The following is a 26,075-nucleotide window of genomic DNA, read 5'->3' as shown; positions in this document are numbered from 1 at the left end:
GCGACAGAGAAACCTTTAATCATTATCAAAAACATCATTTTCCGCATGCAAATAATTAGGGTTACCTAAACGGCAAAAAGTACGTTTTATTTGAAATAAATTGAATAAGAATATTAAGTTGCCTCTTATTATTAATACAAGGAATTATTACCGATTACCGATATTATTTTGGTAGTGTTTTAGTCCTTTGTGGAATTCAATTTGATATGACACACATTTTGTATACTCCTATTAATAATAAATAAATTGTATATAAATATAGGGGACATCTTACACAGATCGACCTAGCCCCAAACTAAGCATAGCTTGTACTATGGGTACTAGGCGACGATATAAACATACTTATATAGATTAATACATACTTATATACATAGAAAACAACCATGACTCAGGAACAAATATCTGTGTTCATCACACAAATAAATGCCCTTACCGGGATTCGAACCCAGGACCATCTGCTTCGCAGGCAGGGTCACTACCCACTAGGCCAGACCGGTCGGCATATAGCAAACTATGTGTAGGAGTAGATAACTCGGCCAACAAATCAGTCATAAAATTCGCATTGGTTTGATCCACAGTCTGAAGATAAACACCGGTAACCCTATCAACGCACGTGGCCTCCTCGGCCCTTACACGCATTTCATATTCCTATTCCCATTCTCGTACCTCCGTGTGAGGATTATAATATTCTGCCTCCGATGTTTTCGTATCCTATTATTTCACAGGGTGAAAATGGCCCGCCCGCCACCTAACTCACTCCTGTGACACCCCTAACTTAGATGTGTGATGTGATGTACATATAAGAAATGTTGTTAATGTGTGTGGGTTCAATATCTGTGTGTGTTTGTTTCATCAACTGTAAACCACTGTCAACGACTCGTCAAAATAATATTGGCTTAACTCTGAATCCCGTAGAGTAGGAATGAGGAAACTTGATACGCGCACGAATTTAATTAGAACGGCGTTACCGTTATTAATGGATTAAAAATATATCAGCACATTGTTATTCACAACCTACTTGCCTACTTTCATTGTGTTCGTTTTAGTTAACTGGCGCATGTACCTTTTTATGGTCGAAATCTTGTTGTTTGGTGATGGTGACAGATTTTTTATTTTAGAAGAGCAGTTACTTGTTCTCTGGCTAGGGTAATTATATCGATGCGCCTGTTAATATTAGGTAGATGCCTATATATGTCTAATACTCGTCGTCGAATAAGATAAAAGCAGATTCAGCCAACTACGGTTAGATCACCTAATACCATTTGCCCTTTAACCTCAGATTAACTTTTTATTTAACTTTTACTCTACTAAGTCACATAAAATAACATGATATTATGAAACGTTTATTTTCAAAAAGTTTCAATGCCACAATCGTAGTGAAATCAAGATTCTCAATATACTCGTACGTACATAAAAAAAAAACTCATCGTACATCAGAACAAGATACGTACAGTTAAAACATAAAAACATCATGTAGAGATACGCGGAATGCGGGCAAAAACAATGCCTTTTCACTTGCGAGTGCGAGTGTTTCGAATTGCAAATTTGGGGAAAAAAGCGGACAAACTACACTCAAAGTCGAATGCGGCAGCGCGCGATAAGCAAGTGCCGCTTATGCAAGATCACGAATGTAATTGCTCCCTTGTCTGGCACGACACTTCAAGCCCGAGAGGGACACCAGCATCCCGACCCGCGGCAACGAACGGGACAAAACAGAACTAAATCAACAATGCCGTAAGCGACAAAAATGATTGATTGCTAGCCGTCTTGCGCTGAGCTCTATTTAATCACTTTATTCCCTTTTCTCCGTTTGTTGGGATAATTTTGTATTTGTGTAATTTGTATACGAAATGAGCCTCCCTGCGAGGCTGGGTTCATATCCGGTGCCTTCGGTGGCTTACGGGATCCGATTTTGATGTTATCACGTATTACGGTAACCTTTGTTATGATTTATGTTGCGAAGATTACGATGATAGACGTGAATTAAACATGCTCATTGTTCGGTAAAACAGAAGGCAAATCATTCATTATATATCTTGGCATTAGTCAGGTCGTAGGGCACAGCCTTTAACGTAGGTATTAGATTTTTTCATTTGCAACAAACAGGTAAATAAATGATTAATTTACTACGTCATAACTTTATCCGTTATGTACGTCCCTCATTGAAACAACCTTTAGACAGTCGAAGACTAATAATCAAGACGATTTTAACGTAGCCAATTAGGTTGCGTTGTTAGGGTTCCTTACCTCAAAAGGAAAAAACGGAACCCTTATAAACGGGCCTAAAATTGTTCTTCAGTAAACCGTTCTTAACATATACGAGTAGATTACGGGAAAACTTTATAAGAAGCAATTAAGCGTGAGTAGGACTAAGAAAATAAAACATTGTTCAATAATGTACGAAGTACGGAATCTTGGCGCGCGAGATCGACTCGCACTTGCCCCGTTTTTTTTATTACAAAGTTCTTAGTTCAACCTTCGATCTCCGTTATATTAATATTAACCATGAAATATTATAATATTGCATCGTCGTCGAAATTATACAGCTATGGTACATCTCAGTGAAATCGGAAAATATACCTTACTATTACTACAGTACTACTAAAAAGTACATACCACTCATGTGTCCATTTTCGTAAGGCGAGTAGTCCCCGTTCTCGAGCCGGTGCTTCTTGTAGGGATGCGGCTGGAACTGCGTGGCCGCGAGAGACAAGCCCACGCCGGACGCGCGCTTCGGAGGTCGACCCGGCCTGGAGCTGCGGACATGGTAGCACGTTACTGCCGAAAGTAACTCTACAAGAACCTATTCACATTTTGGGGACAATTGGCTGTCACTGTCACAAAGAAGCGATAAACAGTAGAATTTTAAATATGTACTTCATAGAATGTTTGCAGAAAAGTTTGTCAGTGGAAGCGGTGGCGGTAGTAATGTAGGTATGAACTACGGAGCGGCCGCGGCTTGGAACAGTAGTGACGTCAAACTAAGATTTTCTACTCTTGGCTACCTCGAGAAATAGTGCACAAACTCGGCCGCCCCAACCACCCAGAGAATACCCAAGGAAAATTTGTATCACAGACTAAATGGTTTTTTTTCTAAATGATATTGATGTTAAAAAAAAATATTATAAAGAATAAAACTCTGCAGCCGGGCTAGCACATGATTGGCGCGACAGTATTTCGCTTATCTAAGTTTTTCTACTCTTGGCTACCTCGGGAAATAGTGCACAAACTCGGCCGCCCCAACCACCCAGAGAATACCCAAGGAAAATTTGTATCACAGGCTAAATGGTTTTTTTAATGATATTGATGTTAAAAAAAAATATTATAAAGAATAAAACTCTGCAGCCGGGCTAGCACATGATTGGCGCGACAGTATCTCGCTTATCTAAATTTTTCTACTCTTGGCTACCTCGAGAAATAGTGCACAAACTCGGCCGCCCCAACCACCCAGAGAATACCCAAGGAAAATTTGTATCACAGACTAAATGGTTTTTTTAATGATATTGATGTTAAAAAAAATATTATAAAGAATAAAACTCTGCAGCCGGGCTAGCACATGATTGGCGCGACAGTATCTCGCTTATATAAGTTTTTCTACTCTTGGCTACCTCGAGAAATAGTGCACAAACTCGGCCGCCCCAACCTCCCAGAGAATACCCAAGGAAAATTTGTATCACAGACTAAATGGTTTTTTTTCTAAATGATATTGATGTTAAAAAAAAATATTATAAAGAATAAAACTCTGCAGCCGGGCTAGCACATGATTGGCGCGACAGTATCTCGCTTATCTAAGTTTTTCTACTCTTGGCTACCTCGAGAAATAGTGCACAAACTCGGCCGCCCCAACCACCCAGAGAATACCCAAGGAAAATTTGTATCACAGACTAAATGGTTTTTTTAATGATATTGATGTTAAAAAAAAAATATTATGAAGAATAAAACTCTGCAGCCGGGCTAGCACATGATTGGCGCGACAGTATCTCGCTTATCTAAGGTTTTCTACTCTTGGCTACCTCGAGAAATAGTGCACAAACTCGGCCGCCCCAACCACCCAGAGAATACCCAAGGAAAATTTGTATCACAGACTAAATGGTTTTTTTAATGATATTGATGTTAAAAAAATATATTATAAAGAATAAAACTCTGCAGCCGGGCTAGCACATGATTGGCGCGACAGTATCTCGCTTATCTAAGTTTTTCTACTCTTGGCTACCTCGAGAAATAGTGCACAAACTCGGCCGCCCCAACCACCCAGAGAATACCCAAGGAAAATTTGTATCACAGACTAAATGGTTTTTTTTCTAAATGATATTGATGTTAAAAAAAAATATTATAAAGAATAAAACTCTGCAGCCGGACTAGCACATGATTGGCCCGACAGTATCTCGCTTATCTAAGTTTTTCTACTCTTGTCTACCTCGAGAAATAGTGCACAAACTCGGCCGCCCCAACCACCCAGAGAATACCCAAGGAAAATTTGCATCACAGACTAAATGGTTTTTTTAATGATTTTGATGTTAAAAAAAATATTATAAAGAATAAAACTCTGCAGCCGGGCTAGCACATGATTGGCGCGACAGTATCTCGCTTATCTAAGTTTTTCTACTCTTGGCTACCTCGAGAAATAGTGCACAAACTCGGCCGCCCCAACCACCCAGAGAATACCCAAGGAAAATTTGTATCACAGACTAAATGGTTTTTTTTAACGATATTGAAGCTAAAAAGAAATATTATAAAGAATAAAACTCTGCAGCCGGGCTAGCACATGATTGGCGCGACAGTATCTCGCTTATCTAAGTTTTTCTACTCTTGGCTAGGGTGGTTCAAAAAACAGTTTTTTTTATTTTCCGACGGGGCACCCCCTTATTTTGTTACACTTATTATGCTGATAAAATACACCAAGTTTCGTAATTTTATCTCAACTACAAGCGGGTGCTCAACCACTTTGAAATTTTTGTATGTTGTGTTAAACTCAAAAAAATGTATTTATTATTTTATTTAAGTATCTGTTTTCACACTGTTTGCACATGTGATTTATAAGTTTTAAAGTAGAAAAACATTTTTATTTCTATTTATTATAATTTTTCAAAACTAAGATTTTTTAAATTACACCTAAAAAATTCATAATAAATAGAAATAAAAATATTTTTTTACATAATAACTTTTAAATCACACTTGATTTTTTTGGATTACATACAACTTTGAATAATTTCAAAGTGTTTGAGCACCCCCTTGTAGTTGAGATAAGATTACAAAACTTGGCGTATTTTGTCAACATAACAAGTGTAACAAAATGAGGGGGTGCCGCTTCTTCTAGCTAGAGTTTGATTTTTTTCCCGTACAAACGTGAACCACCCTACTCTTGGCTACCTCGAGAAATAGTGCACATACTCGGCCGCCCCAACCACCCAGAGAATACCCAAGGAAAATTTGTATCACAGACTAAATGGTTTTTTTTAACGATATTGAAGCTAAAAAGAAATATTATAAAGAATAAAACTCTGCAGCCGGGCTAGCACATGATTGGCGCGACAGTATCTCGCTTATCTAAGTTTTTCTACTCTTGGCTACCTCGAGAAATAGTGCACAAACTCGGCCGCCCCAACCACCCAGAGAATACCCAAGGAAAATTTGTATCACAGACTAAATGGTTTTTTTTTAAATGATATTGAAGCTAAAAAAGCTAGAGTTTGACAGAGTACAGTGGCATGTTTTCCACTATTATTTCTTATTGTTTTACAGATTGAGAAAAACAATACTTAGGTCAGTTCACTTGAACATTTTATTTATAGGTATAAACGTGGTTTCTTCATTATGTGCAATAATAGTTTATAGAGGTAATATAAGACTGACTCTATTTGTGACTGAACTTAAAGGCATTTGAATTAATTAAAAAAAACAGTGTTGTTTACTCGTTGTAGGTTCCAGTGCAACAATAGGTAAAATTTTGCATTAATTAATTTCAATTAAAATCCATTTGTAAAAGTCTCCCACGCACCTCCACTTATCTTATAAATCAAGTTTGCGCGTGAGGGTGCCCGTAGATTTATTTTTATTTATTTCACTCCCCTAAGATTTAATAGAAAAGATGTCCGCCGCAGTTTCCACAATTTCACGCTTATTGTTTTCCCATCCGTGATTTACGATCGTAATAGACAACAGTATATTCTTGGACGCAATAAAGTTTGTCACCTAAATCTTTGCGGTTAAGCCTATTGGCTTGCTAACGAAATTGTATCATGTAAACTATTCCTTGTGATTCTGATATAAACACAACTCGATTTTTATGGTATTTTACTATATAAAAGTCGTTTTTTCTGGTTTTGCTATTCATTCGGATATCATCTACAGGATGGTCTAAGGCAGCTTTAGACCTATGGAAATTTTACATTGTAGTGCCTATGGAACAAGTTTACTATATTGGATAATTAGTACACAGTAATTAACTAGCCTAATGAAAGCGAATCGACCATAATAAAAAAGGAAAAACTAGATCACAAGATGAATTGCACGTAATCCGCACTACATTACAACTAGTATCATCACGTTCGGGTAAGTTTGGCAATTATCGGAGGGGCGATGCTGTTATCATAGTATCGCCTTACGCAGAAACTGACTCTCGCCTATTTATTTTTATGTCAGCAACCGTCATTATGAGACACTCCATTAGCTTGGATTGCGGTGCTCGTTTTCGGTTACGCTTTGGGGTGCGATTGTGGTGTTGCGACAATTTTTCCTGCTGCAGTACCTAATTCGGTAAAGGGTTGCCAAGGTAGGTACATCTATTAATCTAGTCGAGTCGCAGATTTTGTCAATGCTATGGAAAACTGGATTGTGTCTACTGTCCTTTTTTTCATCATTCATCCTTGTATAGCATATTTTTAACGCTTTTCTTTTATATGAGGTCTTACAACTGGATTTTATGAAGAATTTCAGTACACAGGTACTTGTTCTGTTAATTTTTTTCATACATTTATCACTGTTTTGATCGACATTGTTGATCTAGACCACAGTTTCAGAAATATCAGAATGTCACTTCCCTGATCAGTACACTGTGTAACGGTGGACAGGTCACGCCCACCCAGTAGCCGATAGTGTGAACACGGCCTAAGTGTGATCTGTACAGTCGGTAAAAAAACAAAACCGCGATGAAATCGAATATTGAAAGTGTCGAGGGACAGAGATAAGGCGACACGCGCCGCTCCCCGCGGCACTTAGCTCGTAATCTGAATACCGCAAGCTCACTGCGATAAACTGCCATTAAGAAGCGTTCGATTTATTACTGAACGATTCCGCAACGATTTATTGATAGAGCGTATGCGCAAGCGCCTGTTTTTTAATGGTTTTCAATTCTAAATTTGACAAAAGGTGTCAAATATGATCAAAAAGAGGAAACTTGTTAACCTCTACTTCCAGATACATTATTTATTCCAATTAGGTAAGTAATTTTCACAAACTTTGTCACATACAATGATGTTAAAAATATCTGCCGCGAATCTAGGTATCTACGAACTGGCATTTGCGAGATGGTATTTACGAAAAAATGGTCTTGTATTTGTTTACAAACAGCAAAGCAATAGATACTGATAAGCGCTTCAAAAAAAGCAGATGTCTAACAAGTAAAAAGAGCGTTTCGTATATTACAGTACTGATCGATTCCCATAAAACAGAAGTAAATCGCACTGTGGACTCCCAGCGGCCAACCCCACTGAAACTAACACCGAGGATGGCAGATAGTTTTTTGCTTTCTGTTATATTTGCCTGGCAATATTCATCACTCACCGCGTGTCACTGATCAAATAGCACCCCAAAAGAGTCCCCAGATATTTCTGTCAGATATGTATATGTTTGATATAGTTTAATCATCATCATCATCATCATTTCAGCCTATATACGTCCCACCGCTGGGCACAGGCCTCCTCTCATGCGCGAGAGGGCTTGGGCTATAGTCCCCACGCTAGCCCAATGCGGATTGGGGACTTCACATACACCTTTGAATTCCTTCCATATAGTTTAATATGCCACGAAAATATTGTTTGATACTGACGTTAAGACCATTAATATCATTAATATCTCAATAAATTCGAGTCTCAAAATCAAATGCCTCGATACACTTAGTTAAAAGGCGCCACGTGAAACGATTGGAAACATAAACAAAGTCAACACCGACTAAACTATGAATAGCCGGCGTAGTCTTTGTTATTATATTTACTATTCTCAACTCTTAGTGAACGTGTTCACACTCACTCCCAATTACTGACACTAAATCATAACGTCCACGTGGTGTAAACATCCTTCCCTGTCTAAAGCTTTACAGAGTTAAAATATACCTATTAAAAAAAAACAAAAGCAACGCGCTGACAGTCTATCGTAAGCTAATAGTCATAATCTGTATATTTTTTTCTGGTACGTCCGATTATTTACACGTTACAACCCGTATGGGAATGTTTACATGTTAAATTAAACTCTTTTAAAACCGTTTGTTGATCCAAAAATATATCCTGCTCATGACACTAGTGTTAGGTGGAAATTAGATCTTGTGACAGACGTAGAACTTTTAGTATCGTTTGAAAGTGTTTGGTGTTCTTTCATTTCGGTTCCATTGATGTTACTCTTCGGCGATTGAACACTTCTAGTGCCTTCATATGTTGTATGTAAGCAGCAACAATTTGGAAACTGTAAGTATAACCCCGTTCTTTAAGAATTTATTTTGGATCCCTTGTCACTGGTTATTTCCTTTTCAAAAGTTCCTTGCCCTACGGAAGCGTCTGAATATTAGACCAAACAACGGAGCTCTGTCTTAAAAATGGCTCAAGAATCGGTCGACACGGTAAAACAAACGGCTGTTATCTAATCTACGGTAAACTCAAGCGCAGTAGCAGTTTGTCTTGGGTTCAGTACAAACATGATAAATGAAATTCGTTTATAAAAACGCGTCCGTGTATTCTCTAACGAGTTCCGGTGGGAGCGCGATGGGTTCTTCCCTCGGATAGACATGATACCTATTTACCTTGAGAAGTACCTGAGGAAGAAGAGAGGACGTGTTATTGACTTCATCACAATCACTAAACTTTGAATCTTCTATTTGATATGCTAATATGCACAAATGAAAATTTAATGTAAGATATACAGAATAAGTAAGTTTTATAATTAAAGCCACAAATAGTCATCATTAAAAAGAATGTTTTAATAAAATAGCAGAAGAAAGCCTAATTGAAGCCAAAAATTAGAGGGCACATAGGCAGTAACAATAAAAACTGAAAGCAAAGCCGGGTTTCATTGTGTCATAAAAATAAAAATTAAATAAAAAACCCTTGGGGTGGAAAAGTTTAGCGAGCATAATTCTGGGCACAATTATTTCATGTGCAGTTCGAGCAAGATGCTACTGTCCCGGGCGCTACCTGTCCCTCCGGACGGGGGGATTTAATTTTTATCTTTCCCGCAAAAGTTATTTTTAATATCTTCTTACAAATGAACACGGGGAAACTCAAAACAATACATTCTCATTTATTTTTTTGTAAACCGTTGTTTTATTTTATTTATAATTAATAATTAAGTATTTTACGGAAACTGCCAATTAAAACATTACAATAGCCCTTCTTCCTTAATACTGGCATTTATATTTTTTAAACGTCAAGAAATAAAATAACAAAAAAACTATAGTAAAAAACAAACAATCTACTCTAACAACGAATTGCTAAAAAAATAATCTTATAAGTAAATATTCGTAGGTACTAAGACTAGAATTGTTACCAATAAAACTAAAATAGTTAATGATCAAATATTGCATTGCAGAAAATTATATTTTATCGCTACAATATCGTTAATTATAAATATCGTTATATCGTATCGACACTTACTAAGTATTATTTCACTTTATTTCCCTATTTTAATGATTCATAAATCATGATCGCGCCAAACTTAAGCAGGATTGTGACCAGTGTGATCATTCCGCTATCATGTAGGTATCATACGTACCCACGCAAGCATCAAATAAATAGTGACAGCCAAAGTGGTCAAATATGTCTATTACAATACGTCTTTGTTGCCATAGGAAAATAAGAATGTTGCTATATACTGGGCCACTTTGGCTGCCACTATCTATTTGATGCTGACTGTACCTATTCTACATGAAGTTTACACTATTTGTAGTTTATACATACAAGCATTCAATGTGGCAAGTCACTGCACCGGCCAGGTAGCTACGTTTCAATTTCTCAGAGGCATTTTATTTACAAAACTAATTACGTTTGTCTGATAGGGTATTAAACAGCTCCCGGAGCTCCGCTTGATTCCATGACAGTTAATAAAGACATTCCGGCCGCATTACCGGACTGTTCCTACTGCGATCTGATAGTTTCATCATGAAATGTTATTATGGCTGTCAGCTCTTTTTTCTCGTAATTAAAGTACCAATCGTATCTAACAAAGCCTTCCTTTTCAAACCAGATACATTTATAAAAGTTCGCTTTTCAGATTATAAGTAGGCTAAGCAAAAAAATCTTGCGATGCGTATCTTTGTATGATTACCAGTCCAATATATAACTAACAAATGACACGTCGTTTCTTTCTCGTCCGCTTTATTGGCATCGGCACGAATATCACAACCGCACGCCACGCGGTCCAAATAATTGAAATGTCCATTGATTTTATTTATGATTCCAGCGTTGCCAACACTATGAATCGCCATGTTTTTTTGTCGTAATCTGTTTTTCATCAGGTGCATACAGAATTGATATGATGTACACCGAACTGATAAATTGACGAAGTCTTACAAGGTTTAAATATTTTTAGTTACATAAATATAACATGTACCTACACCAACTTTTAAAATATTATTACAGGCTAAACGACAACAAAGTACGTACAGATTACCTATTCTTGAAATCTATAAATACTTATAAAGGCTGCGAAAGAGAAAGCTAGCGTAGTACCTAACCTTGCAGAAATCATATATTGATTGTAATTTGTAATGTTGGCGGCGGTAACAAAATCTTAAATATTAATTGTAATAAGAGGCCGCGTCCCCGACATCCCTTTCTGTTAATGCTGTAGCGACCTAATCAGCCCTCAAGGGACAACCTCTTGTAATTAGCGACTGTTCATTTCTTAATTTCAATATTTAATTACAAAGGAAACCCGATAACTGCTCCAAATGGAAAAGAGACGTCATCTACAGAAAGACTTGAAAATCTGTTTTGTTTCCGCGCTGTAAGAATTACCCTTTTGATATAGAGGCTTCAGTATTGTTTCTTTGTACTTTATATCAAAGGATGATAACTTTAAAGGTTTGATATTTTTTACTAAATGTAGGTACTTACCAAAATTTTTTTTAATTCTACGTAGTTCTTGCTTACAATTTACACAGAGCAATATCAAGTTTAAAAAAATCAGTAACGTCTTTAGCAAATTCAATACGCCTTTCATATTTCTCGTTTTAGCAGACGAGACTTCAATGTAACTTAATCGTGTTCGCTGAAGAGCCATCCTCGCTTCCCTTTTGTCCTTCCCTATTGTCAGACAGTAATAGCTCCCGACATATTATCATTTTATTTCATTTCTACCAAGCCTCTATGAAATTCCCTTTTTAACTATTAACCGACGAATTTCATTAAAGATACGATTTTGAATTTTGTAAAAAGCGTTGCCAGATTTTTCAAACGAAATGTTTCTTGTAGTAGCAGCAGTACTTACTGCATGATCTGTCTACCTATACATTATCCTGTTGGATTAAGCCCCGCGATTTGCGTTTGACGTGTTTTGTTTGCGTTTGTAAAATCCTAAATGAATCGTTAATGATTTTCTCTTTGTGACAGTTTATTTTTCACTCGTCGATGGTCAACATGGAATGCGTGCGTTTGGCATGTTTTGTTTGGAGTTGGTGGGCGTTGGTCCGGTCGCCATTCACGCCTGTATTGGACAATTGTTCGCCGGTGCCGTTGCACAAATTATACAATTTCTGAACGGGTGACCGGTCGCTACTGCGACACGCCCTACACCATTCAAATTAAATCACAAATATATAATTCACAGCACTTATATTTACACGTCATCTTTAATGCAAATGTATTTAAATATTAAAAGTAGGTTTAATTTTTTTTAGACCATACATTGTCATTATTGGTTGAACTTAACGCTCTGTAATCCAAACTGTTAAAACAAAGTACTTATTAATTAAAGTTATAGAGCTCGTTAAGCAGGTGGGCTGCAGCATTACGAGAGGCGAAGGCCCCGTTTTACAATGCGCCATTGAACAGACAGAGGGTTATTACTAATAAATAATTAACTTTTTTTCCGGCGCCTACAACACTGTTGTGAAATGTATCAAAACAAATTAAAAATTTAGGTCCATGTCGGATGCGACTCGTTTTTACTTTTGCGCCCCTAATAGTTTTCTTTTATATTGACACGGTTCATCAAGGATACACTAAACTTCTGCTACCGTAAGAGTAGCAACCGTTTATAGTATTTTTTTACTAAAATCTTTTGTATCTACCTATAACGGTCCAAAAAAGTTAACGAGCTATCTGCATCGTCGACATTGTGACTTCACAAATTAATTTCTTTTAATCCTCAGATCTAATTTTGTCAAGTCATATCTCATAGGTGATTCGTATGCCATCGGCAGCTTTTAAACAAGCAGGCGTCGGGATCGGGACAAAAACTTGAGCGCCTTTTTCATTACCATCCATTACAAGGACACTTGAAAGATAGATGCAACATTTTAAAACGGTCCTAATATTTATAGAAATGCTTGCAGTATGGCTTTCGTGTTAAGTCAGTGTATTTAAAAGGAACAATTTAGGTTACTAGACATAATTTTTTACGTTCGATAGTGTCGTGTTTAATTTCAGCGTATGCTCAATGAAAAATTTTATGAATGAAAACAAACAGGCGAAAGATTTGAAACAGAATAGTCCCGGACGTGTGATCGTTCAGTGTCGAACGAAAATAAACGTTATGATTAGTTAAACAGGTTATTAGAAAAACATCGGTGTAGACAGCCAGCCGAAAAACACACGAATAACCAAGGCATTACCTCATTTTAATACAACTTTACAAATTTAGTTACAAGGTTTATCAATGTCTATAAGGTACCTGTGTATCTATATTTTGCATATTTTACATATATTTTTGGGAACCTCTCTAGCATACAACGAAAATATTAGTTGAATAAACTGCTAAGAATTTCAGTAGGAAGAAAATTTATTCATAAATCAATTCTGTAATGCTTGCGAGTACAATGCAAAGAAACGAGAAATATATTTAAAGATTCATTTGTTTGATCAGACTCAAACATCTGGATGTTGAACAGAAGTTCATAATAAAATACGTTGAAAAAATATGTTAAGTCCTTTTGTATCGACCGCTTCACATGTACAAACCAGATAATCTTGATACTTTGCATTAATTAAACTACGTTTTCGTAGCCAGGACTAAATGAGCGTACAAATAAGGTTATTTATTTATCGTTTATCTATGCCAATCAATTGGTAATAGCAATTAATGTTGAGCAGAAAATATGGAAAAAGCGATATGTGACCGTGAAGGCACTAGGCTAATTGCATTTATTAATATTCAGCATAGAGAAATTACAATTAGTAGACATAAATAATAGCTGCGTCCGCGCCGGGCTAAATGCCAGACGTCTCTTACTTTATACCGGTTTTGCTCATACACCGCGACAATCGCGCTTTTTTCTGTCGCGCGGTTTCATCGTGTGTAGAATTATAGGTAGGTACAGATTATCATGCTCGTGTTCCTACTGTTCTAGCATAGTGTTGATTCAGAATGTATATGTATATTGCCAAATATATTTAAATATCTACTACCTGTCTACCGTTCTTCATCAATTCTCATCTACTCAAAGGTTAACTGGAAGAAATCCCTTAAAGGGATAAGTTCGCCTTTGTACTGCCAATCCTGTGCCATCAATTTGTGTTTTGTACAATAAAGAGTTTATACATACATACATACATACATATTTCACTGCTAACATGGTTGGAATCTAGGTACGAGTCAGGTAGGTAAGTAGGTACCTCCATTCTCTTGATTTTTGATTCTCTAGAGACGAATTTGAAGTATCAAAAGTATCAAGATCAATAAGTTGAACGGTTGCAACCGAAACGTACACGTACTTCAGACTAACTCGTTGAGATTTGTTTTGATAATACATCATAAAACTATTAAATATTAGAACGCTGAGTGAGACTAGCCGCGCTACTGTGTTATACTCTTTGGTGTAAGGTAAAAACGAGTAGCGGAAAAAAAATTTTTCGTATAGAACAAGAGAAGTATACGGTAAAATATAATACCAAAATATATATCAAATAATCTTAACATAATACTAAATATAACAAATATAAGTGGTTGGACGACTAATTTTGGTGCTTAAATAAATCAAAATCAGTTCATTTGGTTAAAACTTATAGACAAGATTAATATTAATGGGAGAGGTACGACAATAAAAATGAGTACTCATATGTATATTAACTCCAACTTATTTCAATTAGTTTATTTTGTAAAAAGAATCATTTTAATACGAACTATTATCACCGACTGTAGTATTATTTCAACGACAGACATGCTCCTACAAATTAGGTTGCATTTTTTGCTATTATAACTTAATAACTAAACTTCCGTGAGACACAGACATATTAAATATGTTGAAAACGGATCACTCACATATTTTAAGCCGACCGAGTGAGTGATACGTTTTTAATATATGTATTTAATATGCCTAGTAGGTATTTAATAGTATAACTTAGTTGCTATGATCAGCGTCGGTCTCCATCATCAGATCAGTTAACTAACTAATAAGAGAAGTTTAATAAAGGGCTGTATCGAATTAAATAGGCTCAATTACACTGTAAATGGAACATAGGTACAGTATATAAAGGTTAAAAAAGCCTTGGTTACACGTCTCTTTTTCAATTAAGGTAAACGTACTGGTGCTCGACGCGGTCCCAGTACATGTCATCTTGAAACTTAAGTCATTGTCAATAGAGATGACAGCAAGGTGTCATCTATTGGGCATTAGCATGTCGAGCACTAGTACGTTTACCTTACTTATTCTAATTCTATAAATAGCTTGCCGTTCCTTGAGAAAGTTCAGTTCGATTTAGCTTTTGTATCTTGGGCTTATAAGCAAGACTGGTCGTGTTGTAATCAATTTGTTATTTCAGCGTTTAGGCTATGTTTGAACCTTGTTTTGTTTTGTCGGCATGTGGGAATAATTCTATTGTGTTCTACATCCGGGTTATGATTGACTCACTTACTTATAAACTGTACCAAAGATTTTCAAATAGTACATTTCACTGCAAGACATGCATGCAAACATATGTGCCTTTCCATCAGAGTAGAGTACAAAAAGGACGTTTCTCTCAGAATTTCTGTTGGAATTTCAGATGGAAACGTCCTTATTGCACTGAAAGCATAAGGGCCAATGGTAATGGAAAGCCACATACCTGTGTACGTATTTTAACCTTACAGTGAGAGTTCACAACTGAGTGCATACAATGTAAATCACGATTTTTGAAGCAAAATACCAATAAAAGTTACATGCTAAGATTATTTAAAAAAATGCTACGATAAATACGGAAAATGGTAAAACATGGAAAAACAAAAGTGATTAAACGATTTAGCCATTTTTTGCGAGACTTAACATTAAGCAATCATCACACATCGTAATAGACATCCAGTTCCGGAAGAACCGCTTAACGTTAAAAATGACATTAATAACTTGTTAATAACCCACTTACCTACTTCATAATTAGCTATTCCACTATCAGATCCGAAATGTTCAAATTAGAATCTAACCGCGGCCATCTTTAATAGCCAGGGCTGTCACTTTTAGAAACAAGTTAATAGACCTAATCAATTTCCCCGACCTCTGTATGAATAAGAAAAAAAAAACGTATTAAGCACACCGGTCACGCGAAGAGAGCTGTCAAAACGAACCTCTCACTTGCAGTTAACTGCTTTAAGGAAATCTAAATTATTCGTCTTTTACGGAATTTACGGGGATTTAGATCGTAGCTGACCACCAAGGAATGCATGCATTGTGCAAATTATGTAATGCTCATTGCTTTGCAATTTGCTCATAAGATTCCACGATAAAATGCTAAAATCACAATTTGGACCGTCTGTTCTCTTTCTTATCTTGGTTTAATGAACACTTCGGTCTGGCTAAGGCAACAACGGCTCGTGCTGCGGTCTGCGGTGCCGACTCAACCACGTGTCACTTGCGTACGTCAAACGACCCGGTGCTTTCGTCGACATAACGTTATGGACGTGGAAATTATAATTAATTAGTAATTATTAATAGTTCTTACGAACATTTCTTAATACTTATTTTCTTGTTTGTTCGTATTCGGTAACTATTAAATTACTTCATTTATTTACAAATATTGCCCATGCTTCCAGCTACAAATCAAAAGGCACCCCTTTATTAAATCGACGGCACTAAGTCAACTAACTACGTACTACGTAGGTAGATGTAAAACTAACTGTAATTTACTCGTATAAATGTCGCATCAGGGGTGAACGGGTAACATAAGCGCTTATACGCTAGATATTCCTGATTATTTATAGACAAAAAAGATCATGATTACTAACTGAAGGTAGAGGTAGGTACCTATATATATAGTATTATTCTCAGTTCCTCTTTATCATCCCTACTCTTTATTTTAAATCAGATGAGATCATACGATATCTATTTTCGTCATTATAATTTAGTACCTAAGTGACGAATTTCTAAACCTTAGTAAAACACAAAAGCTAATCATACTCAAGTTCCATACTTCATATCATAACAGTCAGTCCGGTGTTTGGCTGGAGTCCAAATACACTGGACAATTGAAATGTACGCGTGCTGTTGGACCACGCTGTCAGCCGTACGTTTGATGAAATAATAATCGAAGCACGACGTGCATTCAATTATCGCTGAAAATTGAGGCTCATTAAAATAATAAAACAGCCGGCGGCGGAATCAAATTGAATGATAACAAAAGCTTGTGTTAATTCGAGGCGACAGCGCGTGCTTTTAGTGTCCATTACTGCGCGTAGTCTGCCAAAGATGTATAAATGGTGGTAATAATTACGGCTTCACGTATATTGTGGAAGCAAATGTCGCGAATAACTGATAATCATGAAAATCGTATTAGGTTATCAACATGCTATTAGCCGAAAAGTTTGACAAACGCGCTACGTATAACAAATCTAAGATGTTATAAAGTCAAACGCGAGTAGGTATGAAAGTGGCATGTAAAAAGTTTAAACAACAATTTGACAACTGAAGCTAACTTCTTTAAGAAAACCTTTTTTTTCCTAATACCATAAAAAGGCACGAGTTCAATAATTGACTTTGGGTAAATTTGAATGAAATTCACGCAGCAATTATTAGTCCATATCTAATAGTAGCATAAGGCCTGTCCACACGAACGGAAGCCCCTGTTTGAACAATAATAGCGCCGGTGTGTCAGCTCCTCAATGCAACCCCAAATGCAATTGTGTACATTCGTGCGAGTATTGAGTTACAGTAATGCGATGGAAACATTTGCATGTACCGACGCTCTGATAGTTTGCTGTGGAGGTGTGGAGAGAGCTCGTTCAGTTTCTAAAGCTAGAAGTCTCATATGCATAAGAGCATTAAGGACTCATGCGCCGTTTTGTTACAGCGCAGTGCCCCAGGCATTGAAGATTTGCGTAAACATAAACAATCACAATACATTGCTCCAGTTACAAACGGATTCTGCCCGCCTTTCGAGGCGTATCCCAGTCAGGAACTAGCTCGCCTCAGGCTTCAGTGCTACCAGAACTACCAGGTATTAAGTTGACTTAAGCAAGAAAGCATTAAATACGACGAAATAAATCAACTCCTTATATGAAACCTATCCTAACAATTTTTACTGCTTTATACTGCAACTGCAAACACACAATTAAGAAAAACATGGACCTAAGTAGTATTAAAGTACAGTGTGTGATTAAAATTTTGTATTTTGCATTTGAAAAATACATCAAATATTGAGTTTAGTACCCAAGTTGGCACTTTGAAATACATTGGAAGATACGAAGTCCTTCTCCTCCCCGTTAGTGTCGCGCTGGCTAACTATCACTATCGATGTTATTAAATACGACCAGTTGACAATTGCCGGCCGCCCCACGGTTCCCCTGTTTGGTGACCACTTGGCGTCAGTGTGGCCATCCCGCAAATTGCTCTTTCCCAACAATATTGTCAATAAAACTCATCTGATTCGCAGTTAAACAAGCGAACGACATAATTAATTTATGCGTTGTAATATGGCGCAAACGTTGGCTTTATCCTGTGTAAATTATTAATAGTGCCGGGGTAAAAATTAAGCTTAAATCGAATGGGTAGTTCGGTCGTTATGCCCGTTTTATGTTTACGTATGGAGATTAATTTAGCATTGTCGCTGTCGACATCAATGTAATGCAACAGAACTGTAATTTAGTTTAGTTCAGTTTCAGTTTTATTACAATTCAGTCCGTGCGTTTTTAAAGTTCAAATGTTATTGAAGTTACTAAAATAAATTAATAATTACAAATTGCACATCATTGTAAATGTATAAACCTTAGAGATCTAAGTACAAGTTATTGAAATTCATTTACTTACTTGACATTCTAATTTATACCTATTTAAAATAATTATGTAAAACTACTTGTTATCATATTTTACCTTATTTTAGTAACAAAATTAGATTATACTAACTAATGTTGTTACTAATGCCACTTAATAGATGATACATTTACTCTTCATCACACTTAAAAGAGAATTGATCCCCTGCGACTTCCCACTGATGTTGTCTTAAGAGAAAGCGATTACACAAATCTGAAGAAGCTATTAATCCGGCTCGCTGCCCTCGAATGGCATCCCGGTTTGTTTAATAAAATCGCGAATTTACATATCAAAACCTACAAAGGGGCATAATTGGACCCGATGACTTAGAAAACGTAGTGGGTGAGCCCGCCCGCCACCCCGACAACAAACAAAGGAATTATACCCGCCTCAAGAAACTTTTAGCAATGGAAAGCGTCTTAACAAACAAACGCGTGTGTATCTAATGAAATTCCTATGGTTGCATAACATACCCGTGTGAGCGCAAAGCGTTATTAGCGAAATTATTTCGCGGGGTAAAATCTTTGAAGGCGTGTGCTCTCTCGGAAAAGTTGTTAAGAAAATGGGTTGAGATCTTTTTGGGATTTCATTAGTTTGTAACTATGCGGCATGCTACTAGGCATCTAATTTATTGGGTAGGCGTAGCCGAAGGAACGAATGGGCAGCCAGCATTCGAAGACGGCACAGAATTGCCGAATCACGCCGCTTTGACTCGCCGCCGCGACACGATTCGTTAAGAGACAAATGTTTGGATTCAATCCAACAATTTTTTCGTCTCATAATTAGTGACGGTCTATTTACGCGTTTGATCTGTGACTGTACGGTAGCCGAGGATTTTTAAGTAATTAAATTCTGTTGTTAATTATAAACTACTTAAGCTAAACGATTTCGTAGGGAGCAGTTAAATTCGCTACAATGAATTTGCAGGTTTACCCGTCATCATGGCGTCATATTCATGACGTTGCTTTTATAATCTAGGCAATGGAAGTCATATTTACGATTAAATAATGTACTTAGCTGCTAAATAATATGTTTATAAAATATAAATAAATACATGTGATGTAGACTCTTTATAATCAATTAAAACTTTTTGTAAAATAAAAAAATAACTCTCGTTATGAACCTTAATACCAAATCGACATGATATTTTATTTGTACATTTCACAACCAGTAAAAAGTTGTAGACAGTATTATAATTTTTTGTCCGAAAACATCACAGTTAATAGGTACCGCAGCGCCAAAGAACCAATGAATGGAATGTGACCGAAACTGACGCCGCGCCGGTGGCTACTCAATTCCGCCTTTTTCTGGCAGAAGTTTTGGGAACCTTACGTAAAAATTGTAAGCAAGCCGAATCGCTTAGTGACGCGTTTCAGGTTTCCTCTGCGATGGGAAAATCTAAAAAGAAATATTTATTACCTAAATATTTCCGATTTAAATTAATAATCATTTACCGACTTCAAAAAAGGAAAAGTTTATACATCATAGTGTAATCAAATGGGTTTTAAACTTTAATAGATTTAATTAATCGGGGGTAAGGCAAGCGTGAAGGAGCGTTTCACCCGTCGCGAGTCGAGTTGATTCTCGGCTGCCATCAATCGAGTGCTATCGATTCCGACGCGTCGCGATGAATTATCGAATCTATTAGCTCGCGAGATTACTGAATTCCATGACTCGACCAAGTAATGTTTAGACAAGTTATTTACAACCTAACATATTTTTATGATGTTTGGAATCATTAGATACTATTTGCGTGTTGTGTGACATGTGACCCAATTAGTCCCAAAAGTAAAATTAATACAAAAGTACAACTGCAAAAGATAGGTAGTCAATGCAATTCAGATATCTGAAACTGAAAAGTATTTTCCTAACTTCATAGGTTTCCGTATAGCAGTCGTTAAGAATATTTTTTTTTTTACATATTTAGTAGCAATAAAGCGATAAAGTCCACATAGGTCAGAAACAACTCATTCGTACGAATCCTGTTTTTTCTTTTAATGATTCATCGACATCCCGTTACGCCAAGAAAGTTCCTTGTGTAATAAATGTGGCATTATCGCCTAGTCTTTTCGTTGGTAAGTCTGTGCGGAGGCGGCCGGGGCAGACGATTTGTACTAATTATAACGCGCGAATAGAGCTCGATACGATTAGCTTTCCACTCGCGACGCGCAACTTACGCGTATATAAATAATATTAATTTATTAGAACACAGGGAATTTCCTTATATATAAATCTCCGATATCTATGAAAATAGAAATTAGTCATCATTATGCGCATTTTGAAATAAGTTCTATTCTAATAGTTACTAGTTTCATTCTGGTTCTTAAAATCACACGTCAAATGTCAATAACAATAAATAATATTTTAATTCACATACGTATAATAAGAACTTACTTAATTAAGTATTAAAGCCTTAATCAATCACCACTAGAACCACCAGGAACTCGCCACCTCCACAATCAAACCACCATTTACATCAGTTACGTGATGCATGCACGTATTGCACGTGTAGGAAACCCGACACGTCGTAGGACAAAAGCACAAGTGTCAACGAACAAGATGCCCCCATGTCCTGTGCCCATTATGCAGGCATAATGGATAAGCTCTTTGTAATTATGGTAGAAACAATAAATAGAGTGCACTCGCGGTAAGTGTACCAAGTGCATGCTCCGCAGTAAACATTGATTATTTAAAAACTTTTGATAACTTCTTGTTTACCTTTATTCAAAGGTTGTGTGTCCAAACGTTAACGGGAACTTCTGAAATACAGGATAAAATTTATAGAGATGACACAAAAATTTTACTGTGATCTATCAATCCATGCCACCATGTATACCTACCTACTAACCAGGCCCAACTCTTTAGTCACCTGGTTTAGGTAACAGAAAGTATTTTTTTTTTATTACAATATAGATTTGAACCAGTCATACATATATACCTAATACCTTTTACAACCACCAGAATTTACGATCACTCGCACCATTATTAGATTAAACGCATATAGGTATAGTCGCAGTTAAAGAACAATGACTCTAAGAAGTAAATTGAAATATTCGAAAACTTCCCTCATAAGAAACCTTTCAAACCCAATTAATGTCGATATTACGAACCCCTAAAGAGTTGGAAACACGAAATGGAATTACGCATTCCCCTAAAAGTCGCCATTAGAATTAGAGCCACAATTTATTCCGCACTGGGGCCCAATATTTCCGGATTTCCGGGATCACTGTTCTGGTTTACAACTGCCGACTGAACGGCCACTTAAATACTTGTTTTGCTAAGGGAATTTCATTTTCGATCAATTATTTTTAAGTCATACTTAGTATGCTTGCATTGATTAGGTATACTAGTACTAGACATTGATTAGATAGTTATATTATGTTAGAAAGAAAGTCAAATACATATAAAGGATGACTCACACTAGACCGGGCCGTGTCCGGGCCGAGGCGTCCATCATATCATTTTCTATGCGGCTGATCGGTGATCAAGTGGTGCTTTCCATAGAAAACGAAGCTCCGGTCTGGCCACGGCCCGGTCTAACGTGAGTCATCCTTTATGTTCATATACAAACAGCTGCAAAAGGTGTGAGTATCTTTTATGAATGAAATTCATTCGTAGTCTTTTGCAGCTTATGGAACCTACACTAACAAAAACTGATAATTATAAAAAAACGCTGTCGATTATCTAATACGATGACATATTTCCACGGTGGCCCAAGGTTCCATTTCATTGAACGCATACGCAGACCTTCTAACATTTGTAAAAAAAGTATTAATCAGATACTCAAGTATCTCTTATTTATTAGGTAAACTCACTGCATTTACACCACATCCCTACACTCCTAAAATAAACTCGGCGTACCTATAGAACTGTAAAGTGATACTAAACGGCAGCGGGGACATGCAAACACATTAATTTATGGGTACCATCATCGCAAACTTTTTAAGCCGTAACCGTCTTGAGTAACTTTTACATTAAGGCCCGCGCCCGAACGCCAATTAGATCTATTCCGTTTACTTCTGTTACACCTCACCGTTTGCTGCGTTCAACTTTACAACAGTTCGAGCTATTATGGTAATAGTTTCTCTATCGGTTTTACTTTGTAACTTCGCGAGAAGTACAAAAAGAAAAAACATTACCACCCAACTACTTAACAATGTCGGAAACAATTTTATTTATAACTAAATAAACTTCAGTTACCTCCCTAGGTCTTCCAGCGGATGCACCGGCGCCTACACTCTTCTGAAACGGTTGTATTCAAATGATTAAAGCTTCATTTACTCAACAATGTAATCATCGAGCCCAATAAACATTTCAAAACAAGCTGGCTGTCAAATAAATCCAGCAAATATTTTAATGGCTTCGTACATTTTCTCTGTTTATTGGCATTATAAAAGCGTTCGCGTAAAACCTGAACCAACCCTTGCTGGACAAAGTCTCATGCCGAACTATAAAATAAATCTAGCAAGTTATCGTCCACAATAAACAGTCGCCGCGGAAGGCTATCGCCAATTCCCACGCAAAGTTGCTGTTAATAAAAGCAACAAAATTATATATTCAAGAGTTAGGAGGTGGTGGTATGGCAGTTAGGGCTTTCTACGTGGTCCGGGTTACAATGCAAATTGCTGTAGAGGGGTGCGCCGATGCCCTCTAACTGTGCGACTCGCAAAGATGGCCGCCGTAATGGCGAAATGAAATTATTAAGCATTGTCTTGTGAAATCGGCCGCAGTCGACACCTGAGTCTTCTGCCCGCGCACTTAGCGTGGATATTCCCAGCCCGGCCCGGAGGGTCGCTAAGCCTCCGTCTTGCATCTTATTAAAAATATATATTACTTCGTTTCTAACCACTTTACCCACAAAATGTGAAAAGATTAGTGGATTTCAATTATTAAATATTTATGCGATATAATTTGTTAAAAACACTGACCAAAGTTTTCAAAATGAATTATTGGTAAGCTAAGGTAAGTTATGCGAAACGTTAATCCCAAATGCGATATTTTAGTCTAAAAGCCGATTAGGAGTATGCCACGGTCGCGCCGAGCTCTTATCCCAGTAGTGATACGCGGATCCATCCAATTCCAACGCGAAGACATTACCCACCCGCAGCCCCTTGAAAGCTTTGTATTAAAATTTAAATCTACTTCGCAAAGTGTGTTTTATACACGTGCTCTTGCAATTTTGATCGTTCATAAAGCCTCAAAACAGCTTCTATTATTACGCTACCTTTGCGGTATTGGGTGTTACACATCTCCCCGTTCCCGATGGTAACTCGACGAAGTCTCCCATGAATACGGTATGCATAACGTTAATATATTATAGATGGTTTAATTACTCGTTTGTGGTACAGTTGCGGTTGCTCTGTTAATGTTTCTGTTCGTTTACATTTAAATGCGTTTGTGCGTATTTATGAACTAATAAAGTGTCTAACACAAGGTGTTTATAGGTATACTTCAACATTAGTATGTAGTATTAAAACCCGCGAGTAAATGTAGCTAGATGAGTTAAAATAAAGATTTGTGCATTGATAACCTTCCAGGCCGTGTAAATAATACTTGCAAAATTAATACTTTTTTTCCCATTAAATCGATGTCCAATAATACAAAACTAACAGAAACGACATTTCCAATCGGTTGTAGTAACAAAGCCAGTGTCCCTCTATTTATAGGGCGAATGAAATTCCTCTTTAATCCAACGCATGCCCACTCCGTGTTTTTAATTTCACACAAAAAACGGCTTCGAGGCGGTGATCAATCAAAACTCCCGTTTCTTTTTTTCTATACTTCATTGCAATACACTTTCGCCTCTCTGTAACCGCTATAAACTGCCTTTACTTTGTTTGCAAAAAGGAAATGGATACGTTTTAAATTAAATTAGGGGACCGCGAACATGACCGGAGGTTGAAATTAGCAATGACATGGACTACACTAACTTATTAAGTACGAATATCTTTCGGAGATAATAGATGTGCCGCTATCGGCCGCGCCGAAACTGTATTTTCGGCAGTGTTCGGCCGAAGTTTCCATTTCGGTTTCGGCATAAAAATCATGTTTCGGCCGAATGTTCTGTTTCAACCGAAACTAGAGCAAAACCGAATCTTTGATTTCGGTTTTGGCAAAAAAATCCGGTTTTGGTGGGACACTAACTTATACTAGTCCGCGTTACCCTTCATCTCATCCGTGCTCGGTAAGCGATTGAGTTGACTGACATCCCAGGACCCAGGAACAGGGTTAGGCGTAGTGATGGTTAAAGACAGAATTGGCATTAATTATTTGACAGCAAAATGTACAGTACTGATAGCTATATTTATACGTTTCAATTATGCAATAATTCTTTAAACAAAGAATAGGTATATCGGGTGGAACAGAACGAAGGACTTTTACCCAAACGGGGAATTGTTTAGGCTACGTACTTTATTTTTCACTTATTAATCACGTTAATATTTCTAACCGTTTTAGAGATACATTTTGTTAAACATGAGTGCAAAAATCTTTATGTTTCAACCCTAGCAAGTAGATCCTATTGTATGACATGACATGTGTCAATTTAAAATGTAAATATTATTGTAGGGTTGTCACTGATATAAAAATATTTCATTTTAGTGATTTTGTTTTACTTGTTACTTCAGCTTTACGATTATAATAACTCGATTGTAGATCACTTAGATAACATTATCCTTTCAGCTCAGTCTCTAGAAATGTTCCACCCTGTATAATAGTTGTCATTACGTGCCCCTCATATAAAAAAAATATAATTTAATATTTTTCAGAATTAGTTTCTGAATTCTTCTTTAGTTAAGTAATTAATGCTGCTTTATGATTTCTTTGTGGGGTGTATCTACAAACTTCTTATTGACGTATTCCGTTTGTGGTACAGTCAGCATCAAATAAATAGATAGTACATGACGGCCAAAGTAGCTAAATATATCATAACATTCATTTGTTACCATAGCAATAAGGATGTGTACCGGCCTGGGTATATATTTGGCCACTTTGGTCGTCACTATCTATTTAATGCTGACTGTACGTGTATGTGTTTTTGGTTATGAAATTTTCTTTATCAAAATTAAGAGTAAATAGAATCATGAATTTGTTGATGTTAGTGCAGTGGAAACGTACGTACAGTTTTTTGTTATACTTAAATGCATTTAATTATCCTGTCCATTCTCCCGTTCATAGCTCTACCTTTCAATCTGACGAACGGCACAGAGAGCCCTCGGAGTCGCATGTAAATAAACACTCTTTGGCTTCGTGATCATTCGGCCCCGGTCGGCCTCGTTCGCCCTGGGTACGGATTACATGTGTTTTATTCAGATGTGCTAATTGCTACCCCGATTTTTTTACTGACTGTACTAGTCTTGAAATTTGCTATGATATTATGGCTAAAACTGCTATAAGAGTATGTACCAATAGCTATAGCAGTTTGTAGCTATAGCTGTAT

At 36.9% G+C, this 26,075-nt stretch overlaps 1 protein-coding gene across 8 annotated transcripts in view; it reads right to left on the bottom strand.

The window, feature by feature from the left end:
• The window catches only part of LOC134797108 (dachshund homolog 2), a 174,328-nt gene that overhangs the window by 98,744 nt on the left and 49,509 nt on the right, over positions 1-26,075 (bottom strand). For 6 of the 8 annotated variants that reach the window (XM_063769342.1, XM_063769350.1, XM_063769364.1 and 3 more), the window contains one exon: positions 2,617-2,756. In XM_063769342.1, the coding sequence (XP_063625412.1) occupies positions 2,617-2,756 (140 nt within the window). The remainder of the gene's footprint in view (positions 1-2,616; positions 2,757-26,075) is intronic. The other 2 variants (XM_063769358.1, XM_063769380.1) reach the window with 1 other exon arrangement.

Source organism: Cydia splendana, chromosome 1 (genome assembly GCF_910591565.1).
Source record: "Cydia splendana chromosome 1, ilCydSple1.2, whole genome shotgun sequence".
Taxonomy (NCBI): Eukaryota; Metazoa; Arthropoda; class Insecta; order Lepidoptera; family Tortricidae; genus Cydia; species Cydia splendana.
The sequence above is the reverse complement of the archived record's forward strand: the minus strand, read 5'-3'. Positions and strand labels throughout refer to the sequence as shown.